The sequence below is a fragment of the Magallana gigas genome, chromosome 7 (genome assembly GCF_963853765.1).
Source record: "Magallana gigas chromosome 7, xbMagGiga1.1, whole genome shotgun sequence".
Taxonomy (NCBI): domain Eukaryota; kingdom Metazoa; phylum Mollusca; class Bivalvia; order Ostreida; family Ostreidae; genus Magallana; species Magallana gigas.
In genome coordinates this window covers 10272140-10294870 of record NC_088859.1, presented here as the reverse complement: position 1 = coordinate 10294870, position 22731 = coordinate 10272140, and the positions used below count along the sequence as shown (strand labels likewise).

General features: G+C 31.2%; 1 protein-coding gene across 2 annotated transcripts; it reads right to left on the bottom strand.

The window, feature by feature from the left end:
* Positions 1–8386: 8386 nt before the first annotated feature.
* On the bottom strand, positions 8387–14325 carry LOC105317401 (golgin subfamily A member 6-like protein 22). Of its 2 annotated transcripts, none has more exons than XM_066065258.1 (4): positions 14158–14325; positions 13477–13522; positions 12581–12681; positions 8387–10732 (listed from the first exon to the last, which is right to left on the bottom strand). In XM_066065258.1, the coding sequence occupies exons 3-4, from the start codon at positions 12626–12628 to the stop codon at positions 9683–9685; spliced, it is 1098 nt and encodes a 365-aa protein (XP_065921330.1). In that variant the 5' UTR covers positions 12629–12681; positions 13477–13522; positions 14158–14325; the 3' UTR covers positions 8387–9682. The 2 variants fall into 2 exon arrangements, with proteins under 2 accessions (XP_065921330.1, XP_065921331.1); XM_066065259.1 differs by lacking the exon at positions 14158–14325 and adding an exon at positions 13884–14002.
* Positions 14326–22731: the final 8406 nt, after the last annotated feature.

Below are 22731 nucleotides of genomic sequence, written 5' to 3'. Positions count from 1 at the left end.
TTAGTGCTGAGAACTGCTGATATTTACTGATAGTTTTACTGTTGTAAATGATAATTGCTGTTGGTTCTGATATTTACTAATATTTACTGATGCTTTTGCTGTGAGTTCTGATAATTACTGATATTTACTGTTGGTACTGAGAATTGCTGATGATTACTGAGAATATTCTTGAACAGCCAGGGAATTTTTAAGAGATTAATTTTAACGTTTAACTACTGTAACATGCAAATTGTTCAGATATTATTTAAAATGATCGGAGAACAAATACCGAGCATTTTTTGAAAAGAAATATGAGAGATCTAACTAAAGTTTTATCAACAGTAACTTCTTTTTTAAACCACAAAAATTAGATTTGATTATTCTTCCTATTATGTATATTTTTTCGGTTTGTTCTTGTTCCAAGTTTTACTTTAGCCGATCAACAAAATTCAGCACGTAAATAAAATGCATGTAGAAATTATAGAATTGCTTTATATCCCATCCCGGTGCGCGACTCCACTCGATACTACAATGTCACATGGTATATATTGAACAATCCATACTAAAAAAATCTTTTTATGAAGATGTTAACCACTTCATGTAATTGATAGATACATCTATTTAATGATTCTTTATTTTGAGCGATCAGTTCTTTTAATGAACCATGTTAAGTAATTACAAACTTAAGATGTTTTTATCCCGACCATAATGACTTATTTTGTTTCCAAAATAAAATCAAACACTTTTGTTTCACAGTGTATTTCCCCGCCATTGACATCTGTTTATCCTGAGGCTGCAAGACATATACACAGGTGGTCAGTTTACACACTTTGCCGCGGTCACCCTGTCGTGTATATAATCTGAGCGCTGTCTGTTAGTTCTGAGGGTTTTCTTGATTCCAGACATACAAAAAAATTAAAAAATTAAAGGAGAATTACCTTGGTTAAGGTGAAGTTTTAATTGAGGTTCTATGAGGAAATAGAATCAATTATGAAATGAATAAAGTATCATCATTATCACTCCGTTATGGCAATGTTCTTTTTTAATATTCAACAAGAACAGTATAAACACATAGTCTCCTATCTGCTGGATAGGCTTTCAAAACAATATTTGGTCTACGAAAACATGGTTTTCAAGTTTTTAACAAAGAGTTGAAGTTAAAAATAATTGAAGATTTCTTCTTCTGCATACAATTCAATTTTAAGGCATGAACAGTTTGTATTCTAGCAACACAAGTTAAAGGGACTTGGACACGATTTTAGATCAAAATTTTCTTTTTCTTTTTTCATGTTTAAAATGGTTAACTTGTTCATTTTGAATGATTGACCAAATTGGCCAGATTGAATACCATTAAAAAAAAAAAAAGGTTTGAGCACAATCAGAGAGATGAGTGCCATCAGGGTATAAATTTGAGTTGCATTTTTGCAAATCTGGGTAATTGATATAGCCCCTATTTCTAGCAATGACGAAGTTTGACATGGAACTGTTGATCCCAACGCGTGCTTTTTCTGCTGCTATGTGCGAGGACATATGACGGTTATATGTTCTTGACAAGATCTGAGACCATATGATTCTATAATTTGGCTGTATAGAGTGAATATTAGCAACTGTCAGTTTCGTGTATTTTTGGAGGCGACGCAAGGACATAGTAACAAAAATGTTACCCCCACAATGAATCATTAGTACATCTGGATAACCAAACTGTTTGACTAGATCACGAAAGCCTGGCTCAACGTCCTCCCACACCATTCCTTTCTTGCCAAACCACCTTATGGAAATATTGTGAGGCTCTAGATGTAGGTCTTGATTTTTGTAATTGGTAAATGAGTACTGATAGGCGTAGCAGATCAAGGATGAACACATTATTATTACTGTAGTAGGGGTACATGCAAACTCAGCATACTATTAGAAAACAGTATTTGTGTTTCAAGGTACTTATATTCGAATGTATGAATAAACGGCAATTGATTTCCAATGGCCTTTGATCTTAATTTCTTCTTCAGGTATACCCTGCAGAAACATATGCGTTGCACTACCAATGCAAAATGAATGGGATTTAAAAGATGTGGTATCCAAACAAATTAATTTTATTGTTTTGTTTAGGATTGAAGTAAACTGATATGATGTTAGGGGTTTTGCACTCAAGTGGCAGAAGAATGGGCCGGAAACATTAGGTCTTATTGATAGGTATTGATTAAAATAAGTAAATAATGTTGTTATTTGTGTGTTTAGAGGTATCTGGATCGTTGCACCCTTGCCCAGTTGGTCAGTTTTAGAGCCCTTAATCTGAACCTTGATTTCAAAGTCTAATAAATGAATGTCAGTATCAAGTAACACCACTGCATTCCTACTCGACACAGAAAATTCACTCACTCTCAGAAATGCAAAGAAGGCTAGTTCAAATGCTGTTGCAAACAGTGTAGTTTCATAAGAGTTAGCACAAACTGAAGACAATGCAGTAACAAGTTGGACTAACAGGGGTAAAAATATTGGTGCTCTAATGTCTTTGGAGGGATTCAATCGATGCATTCCCTCAAGCATCTTTTTGACGATAAATGTTTTTGTATGGTCAGTGTGGCCTTGCAATTGGAGCTGATAGTTTATACCGCTAATATAACATTATGCAGTTGAATATGAAATGGAGTTTCATGCTAAGTATGCTAGTACGCAATATAATTAACTACTGGTGGACTGGTGGTGGCCAAAGTAGCTGCAAGGAAAATTTATTACGAAATGTGCATACAGGCACGTAGCATCGTTTTTGAAAGTGGAGGGGTCAGACTCATCCAAAAAAATAAAAAATGCAAAATTAAGACTTTCCCAAAATCTTCAAAATCCTAATCCGGGCGGGGGGGGGGGGCCTGGCGCAGTATATAACTTCAATTTCAATCCTAATTTCTTTATTTTCATATCAATTTTTAACATCCTCCAAAAAAGGGGGGGGGGGCAACTCCATGATAATTCAATTTTTTATTTTTAAAAATCAGTTGCTGCGAGAAAAAGTTATTTACATATAAAAAATTGAATTATCATGGATCGAGTCACCCCCTTTCTGGGGAGTATGTAAAAAAAAATTGGTATGAGAGTAAGGGCATAATTAGGAGTAAAATTGAAGTTATAGATATAATTGTACTACGCCAGCCCCCCCCCCCCCCACACACACACACACGGTTTACGATTTTGAAAATTTTGGAAAATTCACCCCCCCCCCCGTTTTTTTTTTGCTTGTCAAGATTTTTTGGATGAGTCTACCCCCTTTCAAAAACGATGCTACGTGCCTGAAATAAACATTATTATATTATGGATATAAATATAAGCATTGAACGCCTTGTTTTGGATTTCGTCAGTCATATAACACAAAAAGTTCACCGGGTTATGAACTTGCATGGTTAAAAAGTGATAAAATCTTCTGAAAAGCCTAGCAGGCTTCATATGATTTGATCACGTGATCAACCAAGTTCATTTCCAGGTGAACTTTTTAACTTGCTGTTTATATCTTAACAATACTTAGTACAAAGCATTCGTATCGAAAGGAGATTCAAGATTATCAAAATGAAAGATAACGTCCTTTTTCAAGAGGAGACAAGGGGGTTAATTTTTCTAAAAAAAAATATTCGCCAGAAAAATTGCAACCCAAGGTAAAGGTTGAAACCCTCTTTAAAAGGCAGATGCATGTACTTGCGAAACAGTGAAAAATATAAATGGTATGTCTTTAAACTTTGAACCTCTGTTATTTTTTATTTACCTTAATGATGTTGCTGAAATATGATATAGCAATATAATTCATTTGCTGATGATAGTTCAGTGCAACATGGATAAAAAAAATTTGAACGAAATCGAATTTACTTTGAACCATGACCTCAGTGTTTAGATAAAGGGTCCAAAAATGGTTTCCAGAGTTTTGTCCCTCTAAAACTAGGGCTGTACTTTTCTCAGTGAATAAGCACATCGGTCCTCCTAAATTATTTTTTCCAACACTGTCAGTTAGAGTTCGATGTAGGCTGGTCCCAATATATAAACAACAATAACAAATACGGCTTATTAAAAAGCTAGGACTTCTAAAAAAAAATTAATATTTACTTTAAGAAGAAATACTCTTTTAAAAATGAATACTATACTCTGTCCCAATATATTTTGGATTCACATTTGGCTTAATTGCTTGATATTTATAAATACCTCAGGGTTCAAACGATGTTCATTCAAAAGAATGAAAAATGTCCAAGATTTCTCAGTCAAAACGCCCCTGTTAGCTTATCAGGTTTTAATACAATGCTAAAGAATGAGATGTCTACGGAGATTTTTTATTGCAGCAAGCCCGGATGATAACGTTGAAAAATTGCGTGATGTATTCCGAGTGTATTCCGAATGGAGAAAAAATGTAAACATTCCCCATTATAAATCTCCGTAATGAATCTGTTTTCATTCCTGTGAATTTTTTCGACTGAAAGATGATAATGTGTCAATGAAATTATCTTGGAAAATATCCCTTTCAACTATTTCAATTGCACTTCTTTCACAGGTAAGTGTATTTTTATTAAAAATCGTCCAAATGTGTTGCATAAATATCTTGGGACAGACTATAGTAATGTATACTATTATTTTAGAATAATAGACTCGAATTTTTGGGCTCTGATACCGAGAAATTGGAAGAGTACTGTCATTTGTTTTATATATTTTTAACATTATTGGCACTTGAAGATTAACAATTCTCAATCAAGCTTCGCTAATTAATAATCAACGAAAATTCCCTGAAAAAATCCGGAAATCATATGGACTTTTCGGATTTTATAATCTTGCGCATGCGCATCACATTCACGCTTAATTGTAGGAGGCTCTTTTGTTTTTCTTTCCACAATATCACATTTGCATGGATAAACTCAGAAACAATATTACAAATACGTGTAAATTTTCGCTGAAAATTTGTCATATATATACATGTATATATATATATATATATATATATATATATATATATATATATATATATATATATATATATATATATATATATATATATATATATTCTGTTCATCAAAGGAAATACGGGAGATAACTCTAACTCAGTGCATTTAATATAATATATTTACATTTTCTAAATATTATTTCCTCTATTTCTTACGGACACAAATAGTTAATTCATAGCTCTATCGAAACAGCCAGACTGAAATCTACACGCCCTGTTTATCGATTGGTCGAAATCTACAACGGCTGAAACTGACAAGATACTGACAGGAATAAAATGGACACGACCTGTTTATCGATTGGTCGAAGCCACCAGCAACCTAAGAAAAATCACGGACTGCACAAAATAATCATGATGATGTCAAACTCTCACAGGAGACGATTTGGCTGTGTCTTTTAGCTAACATATTCATGTACATTAACAGTTATTTAGTGAATTTTACTAACTTTTCATAATCAATTTATTAATTAGTTAAAAGAAAGATGTTAATATAAATAATAAAATGCTTTCTTTGATGATTCATGCGGGTTATGAAGGTAGCGATCATTGCAGAAAAAAATTGCATAACCCGCTAACGCGGGTTATGTATTTTTTCTGCAATGTCGCTACCTTCATATCCCGAATGAATCCCCAAAGAATGCATTTTATTGTTTAAATGAATTAAACTTTTAGATGAAAGGTATTTACAGCCTCCAAATGGTTTATAATGAATAATTTGACTGTTATTTTCAATGCAGATTTATTAATTTTCTCAAAAATCGTTTCGGAGCGATTTTGCAATTATTTGCTACACTACTGGTATATGGGAGGCATTTTAACTGTGGTATACTAGGCCTGTCCGAGACACAGTAAGATTATTCTATCTAAGCAGAGTGTAGTGAAATTAATAGCATTATTGTAGGCTTAAAGCTTTATTATGTAAATGGCAACAATACGATGTGTCGATGTATCTGTTTCGTAAATGTCCGATATCATATACAATGTCAACCCGTGCACGCACGGGTCAAAGTCTAGTACTTTTTTAAGACTAGTGTTAAAGGGACATGGTCACGATTTTGGTCAAATTCTATTTTTATGTTTTTATTATTCACAATGCTTTAGAAATGCATCTCTAATGATCAAATTAAATTTTAAGAGTCATTTGAAGAGTTATAAGTAAGATAGAGGGCTCACAATTCGTTGTCATATAAACAAGGCTCGTACCCTGTTTTTGTTTATATAGGTTCAATGCACCAATAAAAAATCTTTTTCAAGCTTATTTGTCTATCTTTTTATTTATTTTAAGCATAGATAAACACTTCCTAACGTTTAACACATTCGTGTTAGGTTTAAAACTGAAATTTTTACTTCAACGTTCAAAATGTAAACAAACGCTTTTTTACATAGCGAAGAATTTCAAGCTCTGTAACTCGCTTATAACTCAACAAATGACACTCAAATTTCGATTGCCTATTAAAAATGCCTTTCTGAAACATTGTAAGTACTAAATTCGGAAAAATAATTTTTGACCAAAATCGTGACCACGCCCCTTTAAAATTTGCCTCTGTTGTTTGGAATGGCTGTATCTTATCCGATAGTGATCGCTTAGAAAAACCCCAAATATGTGCAGCGCGGATAATTACAGACCTTCCTATTACATGTAGCTTCTACAGATTTTCTATATTCAGAAACTGGATTAGAACCTCTATCATCTAGACGATGAACTGCTAAACTGGTTACCATATACAAGGCTCATAATAACGAAGTTCCACAATATCTAAAAGAAGTGATACCTAGTAAAATTAACAACAGGTCCTCATATAATCTTTGCAATGGAGACAACTATACACTACTAAAATGCAGACTCGAAGTTTACAAAATGTCATTTATACCAGATGCTGTTTCAAAGTGGAACTCTCTTAATTAGTATTTAATCAAGACAGGCCACTCCAATTAAACAATTTCGCAAAAGTGTTAGCTGTAACAACATAACAATCCCAAACCACCTGTGTGTTATTCATATGGTCCACGGTTGCTTAATATAATTCATACAAAACTAAGACACAAGTGTGTTTTGAGTTATGATGTTTATAGACGCATTATTATCATCTTTGTGTTCTTGTGGCATGCGTGAAGACGCATATCATTTTGCCTTCATTTATAAGAATTATTCAAATGCTATGTCATGTTGTAAATTTTGAATTTACCGCCACCCGGTAAATTCAAAATTTACAACATGACAGCTAGATATAAATTCATGGATAGATTACCAAGGTTAAATGAGTTGACAATTATAGATACACACCTTCTATTTTGGGGCGATACTACTTTACCTACCGAATTAAATAACTGATAGTGTATTTTATCTTATGTTCAGACGTATATGTATATTCAAGACTTCAGAAGATTTAGTTGTTGAAATTATGCTTCATCAATCAACTATATATTACTTTTAATTGTGTATATTCTTTATATTTCATTTGTACAATTTTCAACGCCAGTTGTATAATTGTAACATTTAATAGCCATTTAAGGAGAAGAACTCAGAAGTTGTTCGAACTTGTTTCTAATCCTTTTGTGTATGTTGTATTCAATAAAATATGTTCAATCAAAAAACCTCTCTTTGAGCCCCAGTATTGCTTCAAGGTCACATTTTTAACAATTTAGAATTTAGACTATTCCGGGATGCTTGCAAAGTAATTTTACAAGTTGTAACATTATAATTTTGAAAAAAAGAAAAAAAAAAAAAAGCCACAGTATTGACCCAAAGGTTAAGTTTTAACAATTTTTTTAATTTTCATATTTGAAAAAAGAATGACACAAGTGACTGTTATTCAGGAGATCGATGTGGCCCATGGACCTCTTTTTTAAAAATATATTATGAAATACTATTTTTGTTCATTGATAACAAAACTCGGTAACTACAACCAATCCCCGTTTGTTTGTGTTATTTTACGTATATGTGCATATACTGCCGTTTGTTTGTTTTTTTTACGTATTTGTGCATATATTGCTTTGATGTCTATGTGTACTAAAAACTAAGCGAACCACGCGAAACATCGCGTGTACATGCAACAAAGAAGAGTACCCCCTCTTTGCATTATTGAAATTGTCGGCATTGAATGACTCATAAAAAGACATTGCGATCGAATTCAAAATAACGCCGCCTCTGGATACATCGCTAGCAAATTCTTTTATTTCAAATATGCAAACATTTGTTATGATAATTTCAAAATGAAATGGAATAATAATAAATCACTGCTAAACTTCAACTTTCAGACAGAACATAGAAATCGGACAAGAAACGAATGGCATTCAAAATAAATTTATTTCAACTTACTTTTCGATTTATTTAGCATTGACAACCCCCCCCCCCCCAATCCCCCCCAAATCATCAAAACACAACAACAACAACGACAACAACAAAAGAAAATAAACAAAAAAACAAAAAAAAACACACACACGCAAAATAGAACTTTTATTATAGCAAACAAAGCAAATAACCAAACACAAAACTAACATATAACAAAGCAAAAAATAGAAAACAAATAAATCCAAAATTCTAGATCTGTAGCACAATGCAAGTTGATATCGCAGAACATAAGACTATTCTTCTACCCTCTGCTTTTAGCTTATTTTGTAATTGCTTTAAGATGTGCACATCTATCAAAGAGTGACTTGTAATCTTTAATATTTTAGTGGACAGACTTTTACTTTTATAGTTAGTGGTTTGTATTTGTTTTAATTAATAACTTCTCGTATAAAAGTAATCTAATCGAAACAAAACAAATAAGAAAAAACATATTTGCATTTAGTACATTATAATCAGTTGATTTAAAATGAAAATAAAATAAAAATCGAAATAGCTTATATCGCTTTTTACCCCTGTAAGGCCCGGTTTATGGAATTTTTTGTTAAACATAATTATTACACAATTATAGTACATGTTAAAAACCTGCCATCGTACTACGGTAGGTAATGTTCAAGGATGATAATGTAAGCCAAGTAACGATCTTGATTGTAAATTCACGCAAACTAACAAAAGCCTTATAGAATACTCAGAACGTGGGTAGTTCAGGGGATTTCCGAGTATCGAAAACGAAACAACCGACACACGTTTAAAAAAAGACGTATATTTTAAATTTCAACATGAATAAATAATAAAAGTAACCAGACAATATTTCTGATAAAGAAAAATGATAACACTCAATACAAAACAAAAATCTGTGGCTAAAATACCAACGAAAACTTAAAACAACACACACATAAAACTATGAAAACAGATGTGATAATAATTATATTTAGAATTAACATTAACTAGAGGATTAGCTTTATCACAATGCAATAAGCAGTTTAAATAACACAACGTTTCGAACAGCCAATTATTTTATAAAATGTAACAAAACCATGCACTTTCAAATTAACACGAAAATAAACGTAATCTTATTACACAAATTCGGAATGACAACACTTTAAGAAAATGCTTTCAAATAACTGTAAACGTTTCATTGATCAACTTGATAAAAACATGAGTATACTAGCAGTCTTTTAAACAAATAAAAAAAAGATGGACATTCATTAAAAGACTTATTTCTATGAATATTAGTATCAAAATTGCTTTCGTAAATCATGACTTATAAACAGATAAGCAAAACTATCACGACTTAAAAACATGGAAAGTTTTCCTTCCTGTAACATGTCTTTTCTTTACAGCACGACCAATAAAAATCTGGAATCAACTCCCTGTTGGCGACATTTTCTTTATTTGTAGATGGTCATTTTGTTGTTAATTCCACTTCTGGGTAGAGAAACACCAATACTGGATGGGAAAGAGAATCTGGTCTGAGGCTGCACCTTTCCTCTGAAAAAAGACTCGGTTTTTTTGCGTGATGGTGATGTCGGCCCCATGTAGAAATGATTTCCGCTCTGAACCTGTAGATTTTTAGATTCGGTAATGACAAAACCGTCATTTTTGGGCTTTGAATGTTCTCTTATTTCTCTTTTGACCTCTGTCTTAATATTTAAGACTTCGCCAATAACTCTTTCAAATTGATCATGCATTCTTTGGTTGTTCCTTCTGGCATCTTCCTCTTGTTTGGCTTCTCTTCGTTCCCATTCTTCATTCAGTAATCTCTCGCGCCGCTTTGCTTCTTCGTCTCGCTTTTTCTCCCTTTCGTCCATTCTCCGTTCTTGTTCCTTTTCTCGGGCTTTAGCATTCCTGTTTATCTCTTCCATTTTAGTTTCCATCGACTTCATCTGAGACAATAACTGTTCTTCCAGTGCGTCCCTTGCATCCCTTTCTGCTCGTACTAATGCCAGTTCTTCTTTTAGATCATCAATTTTTACTTTCATCATCGTTATTTCCTCCTGCTGCTTCTCAACAGTTGTTGTAGTTTCCTTGAACTTTTCTGACATTTCTCTACTTGTGTCTTCAAGACGAGATAGCTCTCTCTGTAGGTCATCCGCTCGCTGTTTAAACTCATCTCTTTCCTGGCGCAGTTCCTTTATTTTCTGATCATTTTTCTTCAGAAGAAATTCCTTTTTACCATTAGCTATATCCAACTGCCTTATTTTGTCATTCTTGTTTGCAACTTCGATCTTTAGATGTTCGTTCTCAGCTTCCAGCGAACTCACTGCCTCATCTTTTTCAGACGTGATTTTTCTCTTTTCTTTTTCATGATTTTTGGAATCAATCTTTATTTTTTCCTCTAGGACCTCGATTCGAATGTTTTCGTCGACATTTCTTTTCCTATCTTTATTAACTCTTGTTTCAGTTGCTGGATATATCTCGTTCTCAATGGCCACCATTTGCTACAAAATAGCATACTATATATTTAAAACAATCATTAGTAAAACTAACATGTATACTAATAATCATATAAAGATTATATGAAACGTTCAATCTTACATAATCAATCTGATATGTACCTTTGAAAAATATTCATAATATCATATCTACTCCTGAATAAAAATAATTTTTTCTCTACAAAGTTTCTGGCACTACATTTAAGTCGCGGAAGCGAACTAAATAACATGTTAATATGGCGTTTCCATGTATGTGTCATATCCCTGAGAGCATATATAATGGCTTTACAGAAACAATGCACATATATTTCATAAAAATAAACATTTTTATGAATATAAATACAATCATTGAATGCTTATTTTTAGATGTCGTCGGTCCTGTAACACTCCAATCGATTCAGACAAATTATCATATCACGCTAACGCGCGTTACTCAATTTGTCTGCACTCCTTGATGTGTTACAGGACCGACGACATAAAAAAAAAATTTTGATGCCTAAATAAAAAAACACATGCATTAATTATTTGGTGTGATATCAGGCACGTGGCATCGTATTTTAAAAAGGGGAGAGGAATCCTTACAAGCATGCAAAATAACACGAATTCGCCAAACTTTAAAATTTCAACTAGTAGTGGGAGATTTCATGACCGTACGGTTGCAGGAAAGGTAGACGGGACCTAATTAAAACAGGGTCGGTCGACGTGCTATACACAATAACATCCACAGAATGTAAATAATATTGAAAATATACAAGTTGTGTAACATTGGTAAAAAATTCGATTACAAATAAACAAATAATTTTTATCTGAATATTTTTCTTGATTTGACCTTAAAATATAATTCATTCGAAGAAAAATTACGACAATTATTTAAGTCCTTTGGACTGTCATCACTATGTAGAGCTTAAAAAAATTAATATTCTTATATTTATATTATCTCTGAAGTTGTATAACTAGCTGATATTGATATATAATTGATGTAATGTTATTCTGTAAGAGTCTAAACAAACCGTCTTCCATTATTGGCGAACCTTAAACTGACTAAATTTCCTTCTCTTTTTAAACTGTACCATCCTAAACTGTTTGATTTTTTTTTATATACAGTGTTTGCTCGTACGATATTTACAACATGGTATAATAATGTCTTTTGGTTGAACATTTTGTTTAAGCCAACGAGAACACTTGGTCGACATTTTTCCCGAAAAAATGGACCGGTTTCCATGTCGTGAAAGAATTGCTCGCACTGCTTCTACAGAAACGTTTCCTTTTTTATCTGGGCAACTCTAACCCATCATAAGCATTAAATTCCAGTATATTCATTTCCAACAATAATACGTTTTATATTTTTAACTTTGACATATTAAAGACGTCTACTATTTTTCAAAACATACAATTAAAAAATGTTAATAAAATTGATAAATGACATTTCCCCAAAGTAAAGTTCATTGAGCGAATGATGTTTACGTGTTCTAAAAGTTGTAAAAAAAAAATAAGCATGTTGTTCCCTATATTTTCTTGGCTTTCAAATTGCAACAGTTATAACTTAAAAAAATCCGAAGAAAAAGTAAGTCAGATAACATTTAAATTACAAGAAATGTTAAGAGAAAAAAAATTGGCTCGGAACGTGCTCTGAAAAAGAGGGTATAGATATTTTGCAGATGTGGAGAGAGAGAAAGAGAGAGTTTTTAATTTCATAAGGTGTCAAACTAATGATTTCAATAAAAAAATCACTCTAAATAAACATTGCTGAATAGGGATCCATCTTATAAAGAAAACGCCTATTTTTGAAAAAAATGTTTGGGAGGGGGGGGGATGCCCCCGATGCTACGTGTCTGGGTATAAAAAAAATAGTACCTCTTTTCGAGCTGACTTTGACGACGAAGATCTGATCCTTCTTGACATTATTCTGGAACCTCTATAAGGAGCAGACCCAGATTCGAGTGATGTTCAAGGTCCTTGAAATAAAAACGACTTTAATAAGTATATCCCTTATGAACAAAGCACATGATAACTATCTGACTTGCTGGACAGTTTTCTATATAGGATCTAATGTACGAGAGAGAATAAACCAGATTTCCGAATCTTTCTTTCTTAATCAAAGGTTTATCTTCTTGTACTAAAATAATACTAGGAATTTCCCTCTAATTGTTTTTTATTTTAAATCATATTTTGAGCGCAAAACAGCAAAATTACAGAAAAATACATGCCTGATAGTTAAATCCCAATTGACTGATACGATGTTCATACCCATCTGCATATATATATATATATATATATATATATATATATATATATATATATATATATATATATATATATATATATATATATATATATATATATATAATTGAAATCATTACTCTAATAGTAAATAGATATAATATTCTAAGAAAATTTAAAAGTAAAAATATTACATTTGTCTTCATATTACAGGGTCTAGCCAAATCATGGTGGGTAGGGATTGTGACAAAACAATTTTTTTAATGAGGGCAGTATAAAACAGCATAACGCTTGGCAGAAAAGCCTTACTCTTATGATACAATGCAGTATGCTTTTTCAAAATCACTACTGAAAGTTCCTTAAAATTAAAGACGCAAGTTTTAAAATCAAAGAAGAACAAACGCATGATACATATGTTGTTAAACAATAATATAAGTTGTCACATCTAATTTTTATAATGACGTTTGAAACATACAGAATTAAAATCAAACATATATAGATATTATTGATGAAATTACTATCATTATTACCTGAGAGTCAAAATTTCCCGTTCTTTTCCGAGTGGGTTTAAAAGATCTAATAAATACAAGAAGAAAGAATGCATACGTTACAGCGATATATGAATAACGATCTTTTGAGACTGAATGAATAGATAGCAATTTAAACAGACATGCGTTTTAAATCTTTTCTCAAAACACCTCTTAGCCAAGAATTAATAACGGTATTTCTGTGTTCGTATGTAGACGTTTAAAGTGGAATTTTGACCATAGAATATCTTCATTGTATCTTAGAATTGTTCGTATACACACGTTTACTTAGATACACGCAAGCTTGTATCATCCAATCCACTGAGTCCCAAAATTAGGACGTTATAAATTTTCATTGTGAATAGGGCAAACATTCACATTCCAAAATGATTCAGGGTTAGAAAACTCACCTGATACACAGCTAGGGTTATAATACATGTTTGATGATTTGAAGTCTTTGTTGTTCTAAATTGTCCCGTGCCTTTGCAAATTTATTATGTCGAACAATTTTTAATTGAAATACATACTTACTTTTAAATCACCTAATCAACAGAAAAGTATTTGAATAAAAGAAAAAAAAACAACAATTATACCTTGTAAGAATGTAACTACCAAAAATTAACATAAGACGTATTTTTTGGCAAAGATTGAATAGGAACTCAAACAATCTATATCGTTACTTACCGGATTGAAAAGTAAGTGTAGATTTGAGACATACAAAGATTTGATAAACACATGTAGAAAATATCTCTGTATGAGGTCTCGGAATCTTCAGAATTACTTAGGAGTCAATCATTGAAAGGCTTAATGCGCATTGTAAATCACACTCACGGACATACCAGAACAGAAACGTGATCTTGTGTATTGAAAGATATGCATAGTCTTGTCTGCATTTAAAAAGATGTCCTCAATTCTATTAAACAAGCAATGCAATATGCATATAAAAGAAATATTAAGTTGCTGAACGCCGCTTAATTGTCACAAAACATAAATTCTTTTAAGAATCGGGGGTTAGTGTCTATTCATTTGATTGATTAAGTTTCCTATGTAGGTGCACTTGCATTTAACAATATTTCTTTTCAAGTGTACTATCCAGATTCTTTGATTTTTCTTTAACTATCTGTCGCATGTTTTGGAAAACAATAACATTAAAATATTTTTAATATATTTTGTAAATAAATATTCGTAATGTAAACGCAAAGTAAATCTAACAATTAGTATTATTACATGTATATTATTACTGTTTACTTTATAAACAACAAAACGTCCCATAAGATAACCTATCAAACATGTGCTCATCACGCTTATTAAATATTTACAAGACTATGTAGGCAAAATGAAATTTGATTAACTGAAGTTTCCAAGTTCATATATTGGTCGTTATAAGTAAGGAAAAACTTCATTTAAAACTCCATGTTTCGATACAATACTACGTGGTAATAATAAAACCGTGAAAGGATTTGACCTTGGTTGCAAATTTTTTGGCACTTATGAATTATGATTGATTACACTTAAAACCGTTATAAATTATGACAAATGTTTATTGCAAATAAACAATCACCAACAAGTAAACATGTTTTTATTTTAACAGAAATTTATCACTTTCTACTTACATTTTAAATAATCGAATTTTAAAGTCAGCCTATTTTACGAATACTGCAATAGTGGACGTCATCTATTTGTTTAGGAAAACATCTGATAGGAAATACTAGTATACTTTTTTCGCAATTTAATGCACGAATCAAAAGTTCTTTCTCTATGTCATCTAAACACTGGAAGTGTGATACAAAATATGTGTTAAAAAGTATAAAATCAAGTAAAAAATGGTCAAATATCGTCAACACATTATGGAAACCATCAATATGCGGGGCAGAATAACCAGAATAACTTTTAAGGAACACGCTTTTGAAGACTGGAAATACATAAGCATGCTGAAGCCTGATTCCATTTTAAACCATAATATATAAGATATTTTTTTCGAATTTCTAAATTATGACTATTGGTTATTGCACTTCGGTTAATTAAACTACACTGTTGAAATAAAACAAAACAAAGCTCCATCTCCCCGTTAGAATAAATACTGTCTTTTTTAGAACAAATATTAGAGTGATATCTTACACGTATTGCAATCCTGGCTTCCTCAAACCAACGTAAATTACCCCTTCAAAGGAATCAATAATTATGATAGCAATTGTAAATTGAACCACTCCTCCTTTAAGAAATTTAATTGGTAATGATCGTATTTTTGCGTTGTCTAAAAGAGGGTATAGAAAATAATCTTTCATAACATTATATAGTTTATTAATGTAGGGGGCAGAAATTTGCCATCATATTATCAAACATTTGTTGATATCTTATTTATAGAAAGAAGTAAATCCCTTTAAAGCAATAAAAATGAATATATAAAATGTCTCAACTTTACTTATAATTTTCTTCTTCAACTGTAACAAGCGAGAGATATATATACGTAAATCAAAATCTATGAAGAAAGTATGAATCAACTTTACTTGAATATTCTTTGCTACATATGACATTTTTATGTTTCAAATGCTATAATATTTAACGCTCAGTTGTCACACTTGTTAGGCTGAAATATCGGGCTTCTGTTGCTTTGTAAATCATGTTACAAAGATTATTGTGATAATTGAAAAAAGTAAACATGCATTGTATCCTCAAAAACGATGGTTTATTAGCATAGAATATAATTTTTTTTTTATTAAATACAACTTTCACAAAAAAAAATAACAGATACAAGTGATATAAGACATATAAACACTTATAACACATTTGATCAAGACATTTCTCAATCAATATAATATATGATTATACAGATGTATATACGCAAGTGCACATTATCAGCACTATAATTTTATCATTGTCATGAAAGTTGATATTTTGGGTGGGTTTATAATTGGGGCAAGGGGATGAGGGAGGGGTAGAAATTGGGTGATTTGATCATAATATTAAAAAAAAAATACACTGACTAACTTTAAATTAATCTTGCTCTAATATTATTGTACATACTTATACAAACGTAAAACGTACATTTGCATAGACACAAACATAATACACATACATAACAAAATGCGTTTCTTTAAATCAGGATTTACCAGTATTTGATTTTGATTCAATTCACCCATGGGGAGGAGAGAATAGTAGAAAAAATCTTTAAAAATACAGTGGGGAAGGTACAAAAATAAAAGTAGATGAAAGAAATTATCTATGATGATAGCTTTTGGAAGATGTTTGTCCAATAGTTATTGTACTCTTGGTATTTGCAGGTTTTTAGAAGAATATATTTTTCGACATAGAATCTGTGAATAATGATATGTTTCAGTGCCTTTATGTTTAATTATTTAGATAAACTAAATTTACAAGCATATATATATATATATTGTTTTACTACCAGGGTTTAGATTTTCAAAGCGATGTATATCACTGTTCAATTATTTGCCAAACAGAATATATTCATTATCAAAATTCACATTTAACTGTAAATCATCAAGCTTGTGTTTAATTTTGTCCCAAAGTTCTTTTATGAGGTAGCATTCAGAAGAAATGGTCTATTGTTTCTGTTAAGTGTCCACAGAAGGAGCATGAAGCAGAGTTGATTTAGTTGCAGTTACATAAGTATTTATTCCTTGCAGAAATTCTTGGAAGTAACTGGGTTTGAAACCATTGTAACCTAGTTTCTTGAGTGCATTTAAACGACAAATCATAAATAAGATTCCAATCTTTTCTTGTAAAGTAGTATCCTTTTTCTTCCCATTTTTTTCAGATGTGGGGAACTCTTTCTTTTTTGAGACGAGTGCATATACATTTCCTTACAGTCCTTGTTTGAGTTCATAAAGATTATTACTGTATTTGGGTATCTTAAATTATACTCCTTTCTTATAAATATGCCATCGTTCTTTTGATAACTTCTAAATGCTGAAATAAGCCCTGAATATTGAAGAATATTTGATTTTGCATTGAAAAATGTGTTAAAATCGTGAAAAGAAAGGTAACTACCCATCTGCATTACATATGTCACTAATGTATCTTATCACAGTACAAAATGATTTTTAAAAAAAGAGTGTTTCTTTATCAAATGTAACATCCGGATTATACCATAAGTGGTCATTTGATATGTTTTTACTTTGTTTTGAAATATTTGCCTTATAAACCATGGCCAGTATCCAGCTTCGAAGGACATCCTTCCTTCCAGAATTTATATCTTGTATTATCTTCTAGAATTTTAACAATGTGTATTCCAAAGTTCATAAGTTCTGGTTTAGAAACATTTAAATCAGATTCAAATAACTTCTTCCATTTTATTTTCGTGCATGATATTAGTCGTATTATCCAATTAGACTTGAGAGCAATTATAGAATCTAAATATTCTATCATCTTTAGACCACCATATTTATAATCTTGTATAACTGCAGCTTTTTTAATTTTGTTTAGTTTACCGTCCCACAGAAATTCATACAGTTTATTCTCAAAATGTTTTATATAGTGGCTTGGGGGATTTAGCAAAGTTAATATCAAATGATTCATCTTTGGAATAAAGGGGTTTAATGAATGATAGTTTTCCAAGGCGGGTAAGCTTTCTATTTTCCATTGTTTTATTAACTTTAATATTTTTTCCATCTTGTTGTTATAATTGAGATCTATCATTTCATCTAAGTTAACAGAAAACTTAATTCCAAGTTAATCGAACGTTGTTTCCTCCCAATTAAATTTCCATCTTGTGGTGATGAACATTTTTTGAGAATTTTTTTCTACCTATCCATATCAGTTTTGTTTTACTGAAATTAATTTTTAGGCCTGATATTTCTGCAAAATAGTCCAATGTTTATAGTATACCATCTAGAGATGATGCTGACCCATCTGATATCAAGAATGTATCATGTCCAATATGCATATTTCTTTTCGATATCGTCAACATCGCGATGTATACAATATTGATACGATATCGATTTTACATTGTCAACATTGCCAATATTTCTTTGCTGTTAACATCGTCGACATTGTCTACATCGCAACGTCGACAATAGTGAACCGATATCGAATTTACATCGTTAACATTGCCGATATTTCTTTGCCGTTTATATCGTCGACATCGCAACGTTGACGATGTTGAACCGATACCGAGTTTACATCGTCAACCTTGCCGATATTTCTTTACTGTTAATATCGTCGATCAACATGTCGACGATGTAAACAGGATATAAGAGGTACGATGTAGACACGATGTCGACCCGATATCGATCAACATTGCGATGTCGACGATGTCGACTATGTAAACAGGAAACAAAACACACGATGTGGACACAATGTCGACTCGATGTTGGTTAACATTGCAAAATCGAAAATGTACACATGATATAAATTTTACGCTGAAAATACAAATTTAATAATAATGCTAATAATCAACACAATATCTACTCGATATTGACCAACATTGCGATGTCGACAATATTGATAAAACATCGTGCACTAGACATACTTCATTGTGATATCTTATATTCTTTTCCGTCAATCTCCATTCCTTTAACATCTCTATTGTTTCGGATTGAAATACCTTAACATTCTAGGCAGAGAATAAATAAGGCATCCTTGCCTACAGTCTCTTTGGGGGTTAAAATACTGAGAAAGTATACCTTTTTGAATAACACAAGAGGATATATTCTGATAAAAACATTTGATCCACTATTTGCTTGAAACGCCAAAGTAAAAGAAGGCTAAAGTTTGGAATATAAAGTCCCATTATACTGTATCAAATGCCTTTTCAAAATTTTTCAAAAAAAAAGCCTGGAATATTATTCAATTCAGTATAACTCATTATATCATATACAATTCTAATATTATCTCCAATAAATCTTCTTTAAAAAAAACCGGTTTGATCATCATTTATAATCGTAAGCATTTTTGTTTTTATCCTTTCTGCAATACAGCCTGACGCAATTTTGTAAATTACTGAGAGGAGTGTAATAGGTCTCCATTTCTTAAAAGTTGTTTATTTTTATCAGGTTTAGGTATTCAAGTTATTATCCCTAATTTTTGTGTATTTGTCAATTCTCCTTTATCAAAAGAATCATTTATTGATCTTGTTGTATATTCACCTAAGTCTAACCAGAAAAATTTGAAGAATTCTACAGTAAATACATCTGCACCTGTGCTTTTATCATTTTTCATTTGCTTTAGAGTTTTAATAACTTCTGCTTTGGTGACTGGATCTTCTAATCTATTTGATTCTTCATCTGTTAGTTTTTTGACTTTGTAATGTTTAAGTTTTTCAGCTAAGTTATATCTCTTTAAAGTTTCATTTTTTTATAGAGTTTTATAAAACAACTTTGTTTTGTTTAAAATTTCCTCTAGTGATTGTATAATTTGACCATTTTTAATTTCTAGCTTTAATAAATGTTTTTTTTTATAAAGTTGCGCGATTCTAGATTACAAATATATCTTGTTAGTTTTTCTCCTTCATCAATCCACTGCGCCCTTGATCTGATATAGTTTCCTTTAAGTTTATGCGCTCTTAAGTTTTCAAATTCTACCTGCTTATCAACCACTATTTGTTTGCTTGACTCATCAAATTTTTTCTAAGTTTTTAATCTCATCTTCAAGTTTCTTTTCCTTCTTTTAATTTTCTTTTTTGTATGTGCTAAAAGAGATAGATTTCCCCTTATTTCCATTAATAGTGTATCTAAAAATAGGCTATCGGATATTTGAAATACTATTTCGGAGTCTTTGATATTTTGAATTTCATTAATGTTACAGACAAGAGCAGCTTATTTTGTATCAATTTTCAGTGTCTTTATCGTGTGTATATATTCTTTATCAGAAAGAAGAGAGTTGTTAAACTTCCAATATCATCTGCCTTGTACAAAGTCTGTAGTTTTTATATGTAACATATCTGGGCTGCCTGTTGTCTGAACGGTAGCTATTTTCATATTCAATGGTTTGTATAAAGAGAGATAATTCAAGTGATATAAGAAAACAATCTAGTATTGCTTGTTAAATGGATTTTTTCTTTCCAAGAAAATCGTTTCAATTGTGGATTTGCACATCTAAATAAATCACTCAAATGTAGGGATTCCATTTGATTTATTAATTTAGACCGAGCTTTGGGATTATTCAAGTTTTTATTTTTTATAATTCATAGTATCTAAGGTATTATCCATAACCATATTGATGTCACCACCCATAATAATGGAGTGGTTATTTAATACTGTTACAATTTTTTTTACCTATAACTTTATAAAATATAAAATTGTGGATTGTCTTCATTTGGTCCGTATACATTTACTAGCAAGCGCTGTTTATTGTCTATAGTTACATCTAACATTAGACTGTTACCATTAATATCTGAAAATACATCATTAACTTTAAATTCAAAACTGTTTTTAAAAAAATTGCCACTTCACGGGCATTTGATGTATAGGAACTAAAGTAAGCTGCAAAACCCCATTGTGTTTGCATCATTTTCTCGTCCTCTTGTACAAAATGTTATATTTTTTTATTATGAAGGTAGTTAAACACATCTTTTCTTTTCTTTTTGTCTCCTAGGCCCTGGCAGTTAATACTTAGAATTTTTAGATTATTTATACTATATACATCCATTGTCAAACTTCTGATTTTTTGTTGTTTTCTTTGCAATCATCATTAACAAAAGAAAGGGGTCATGGATAGAATATAGATTTTCTTGTATCTCGTTTATCATTATCGATCAAACATTAGTTGGTATTTTACTTATAGAGAAAGTAAATCAATATCATTTCGAACGTTAGAATGAATGTATGACAAAATATTTTCTTCCTTAAAAGAACAATTAGAGTCACAGTTAATGAACACCACATTTGTAAACAACTAGAAACTAAGGTACAAGAAAAATCAAGGTAGACCAAATGTAATGATGATCAATGGATAGAAGAAAAGCCGAGCAAATTCTCTCTCAAATGAGAATATGAACGTATCAAAGAAATAAATGTGATAAATACGCTGTAAGAATCTTTATCGTAATTTATACCAATAACTATAAACAAGCGATGTTTATAAAGGCTCATAAAATACATCAAAATACTCTAGTATTTTTTAAAAATCTTATAGCATATTCATTAAAATTCTTACAAACGATAGATCAATGTGTTATAAAAGATTATAACAACAAATAAGTAGATAACTAACAGATGACAAATAAATAAATGAAATGAAAAATAAGAGAAAACCATGGTTACAAAAACAAAACAAAGACGTTAAAACTCTATCTTGCAATTATTAAACGTCATCCACTACAAAATTTAAAAAAGATTTTAATCACAGCTACTCTTTTCTGTTTAAATTGCAAGCGAGTAAAAACCAATTCAGGGAGATAAAATATAGGATAAAATTGTCACATGGGAGAATATCTGCAGACCTGAATATGGAATATGCATAAATATTTTATAAACTTTATTGATATGAAAAATGACAGTAACAACACGGTCAACAATTTCAAAAAGTCGACAAACGATATTCAAAGCAGAGCAACACGGACCTCTAAAAATATAGAGGTAGGATCAGGTGCCTAACTGTAGCTTAAATGAGAAACAAAAACACCATATGCAGATATTGAAGGTATATTGCTTCATAAGTAAGGAAAGTTGACCATAAAAATTGAAGCCATCGCGTTTATCATAATTTTTTTCGTTAGGTTTCCATCAATGTCCATTTGCAGTAAAATATCCAAACATGAAACAGGTGACGCAGACTCTGTGGTATCTTTTACTTCAAGTCCACTGGGATATATCGAGTCGATATATCACATCATTATAATGAACTTTTCTGGAATTCTGTACAGGCTCTGGGAACCGGAAAAAAGAAAAAAAATTGTCTAATGTCGAACTATTATATATTTAAACTGCATAAATCGATTTGCAAAGATTAGCAATTGGAGACACGCCAACAAACTTATCCTCACAAATCCATTTAGTCCTTGAAAAATTAATGGGATGTCTGACGTGATGCATCCCTTTTATGAATAAAAATGAGACAATATCATTAGTTGTGTACACTATAAAATTATTGTTGGTGTTTTTCATGATGAGATCAATTCATGTTTCTATAGACCCTTTAAAATTTCGAGGTTTATACATTGATTGTCAACGAATTGAAGTCCGAAGTTGATATAATCTCATCAGGTCAATAAAACATGCCTTGACACGCATCAGAAAGCTATAATTTTTCTAATTAAAATAAATCTATAATTTATCTATAATTTAAGGATAGCAATGA

Coding starts and splice junctions, on each gene's coding strand:
- LOC105317401 (XM_066065258.1), bottom strand. CDS start 12,628: ATGTCAAGAAGGATCAGATCTTCGTCGTCAAAGTCAGCTCGAAAAGAG. Junction 10,733..12,580: donor CAAAGTCAGCTCGAAAAGAG/GTACTATTTTTT, acceptor GCTATTTTGTAG/CAAATGGTGGCCATTGAGAA.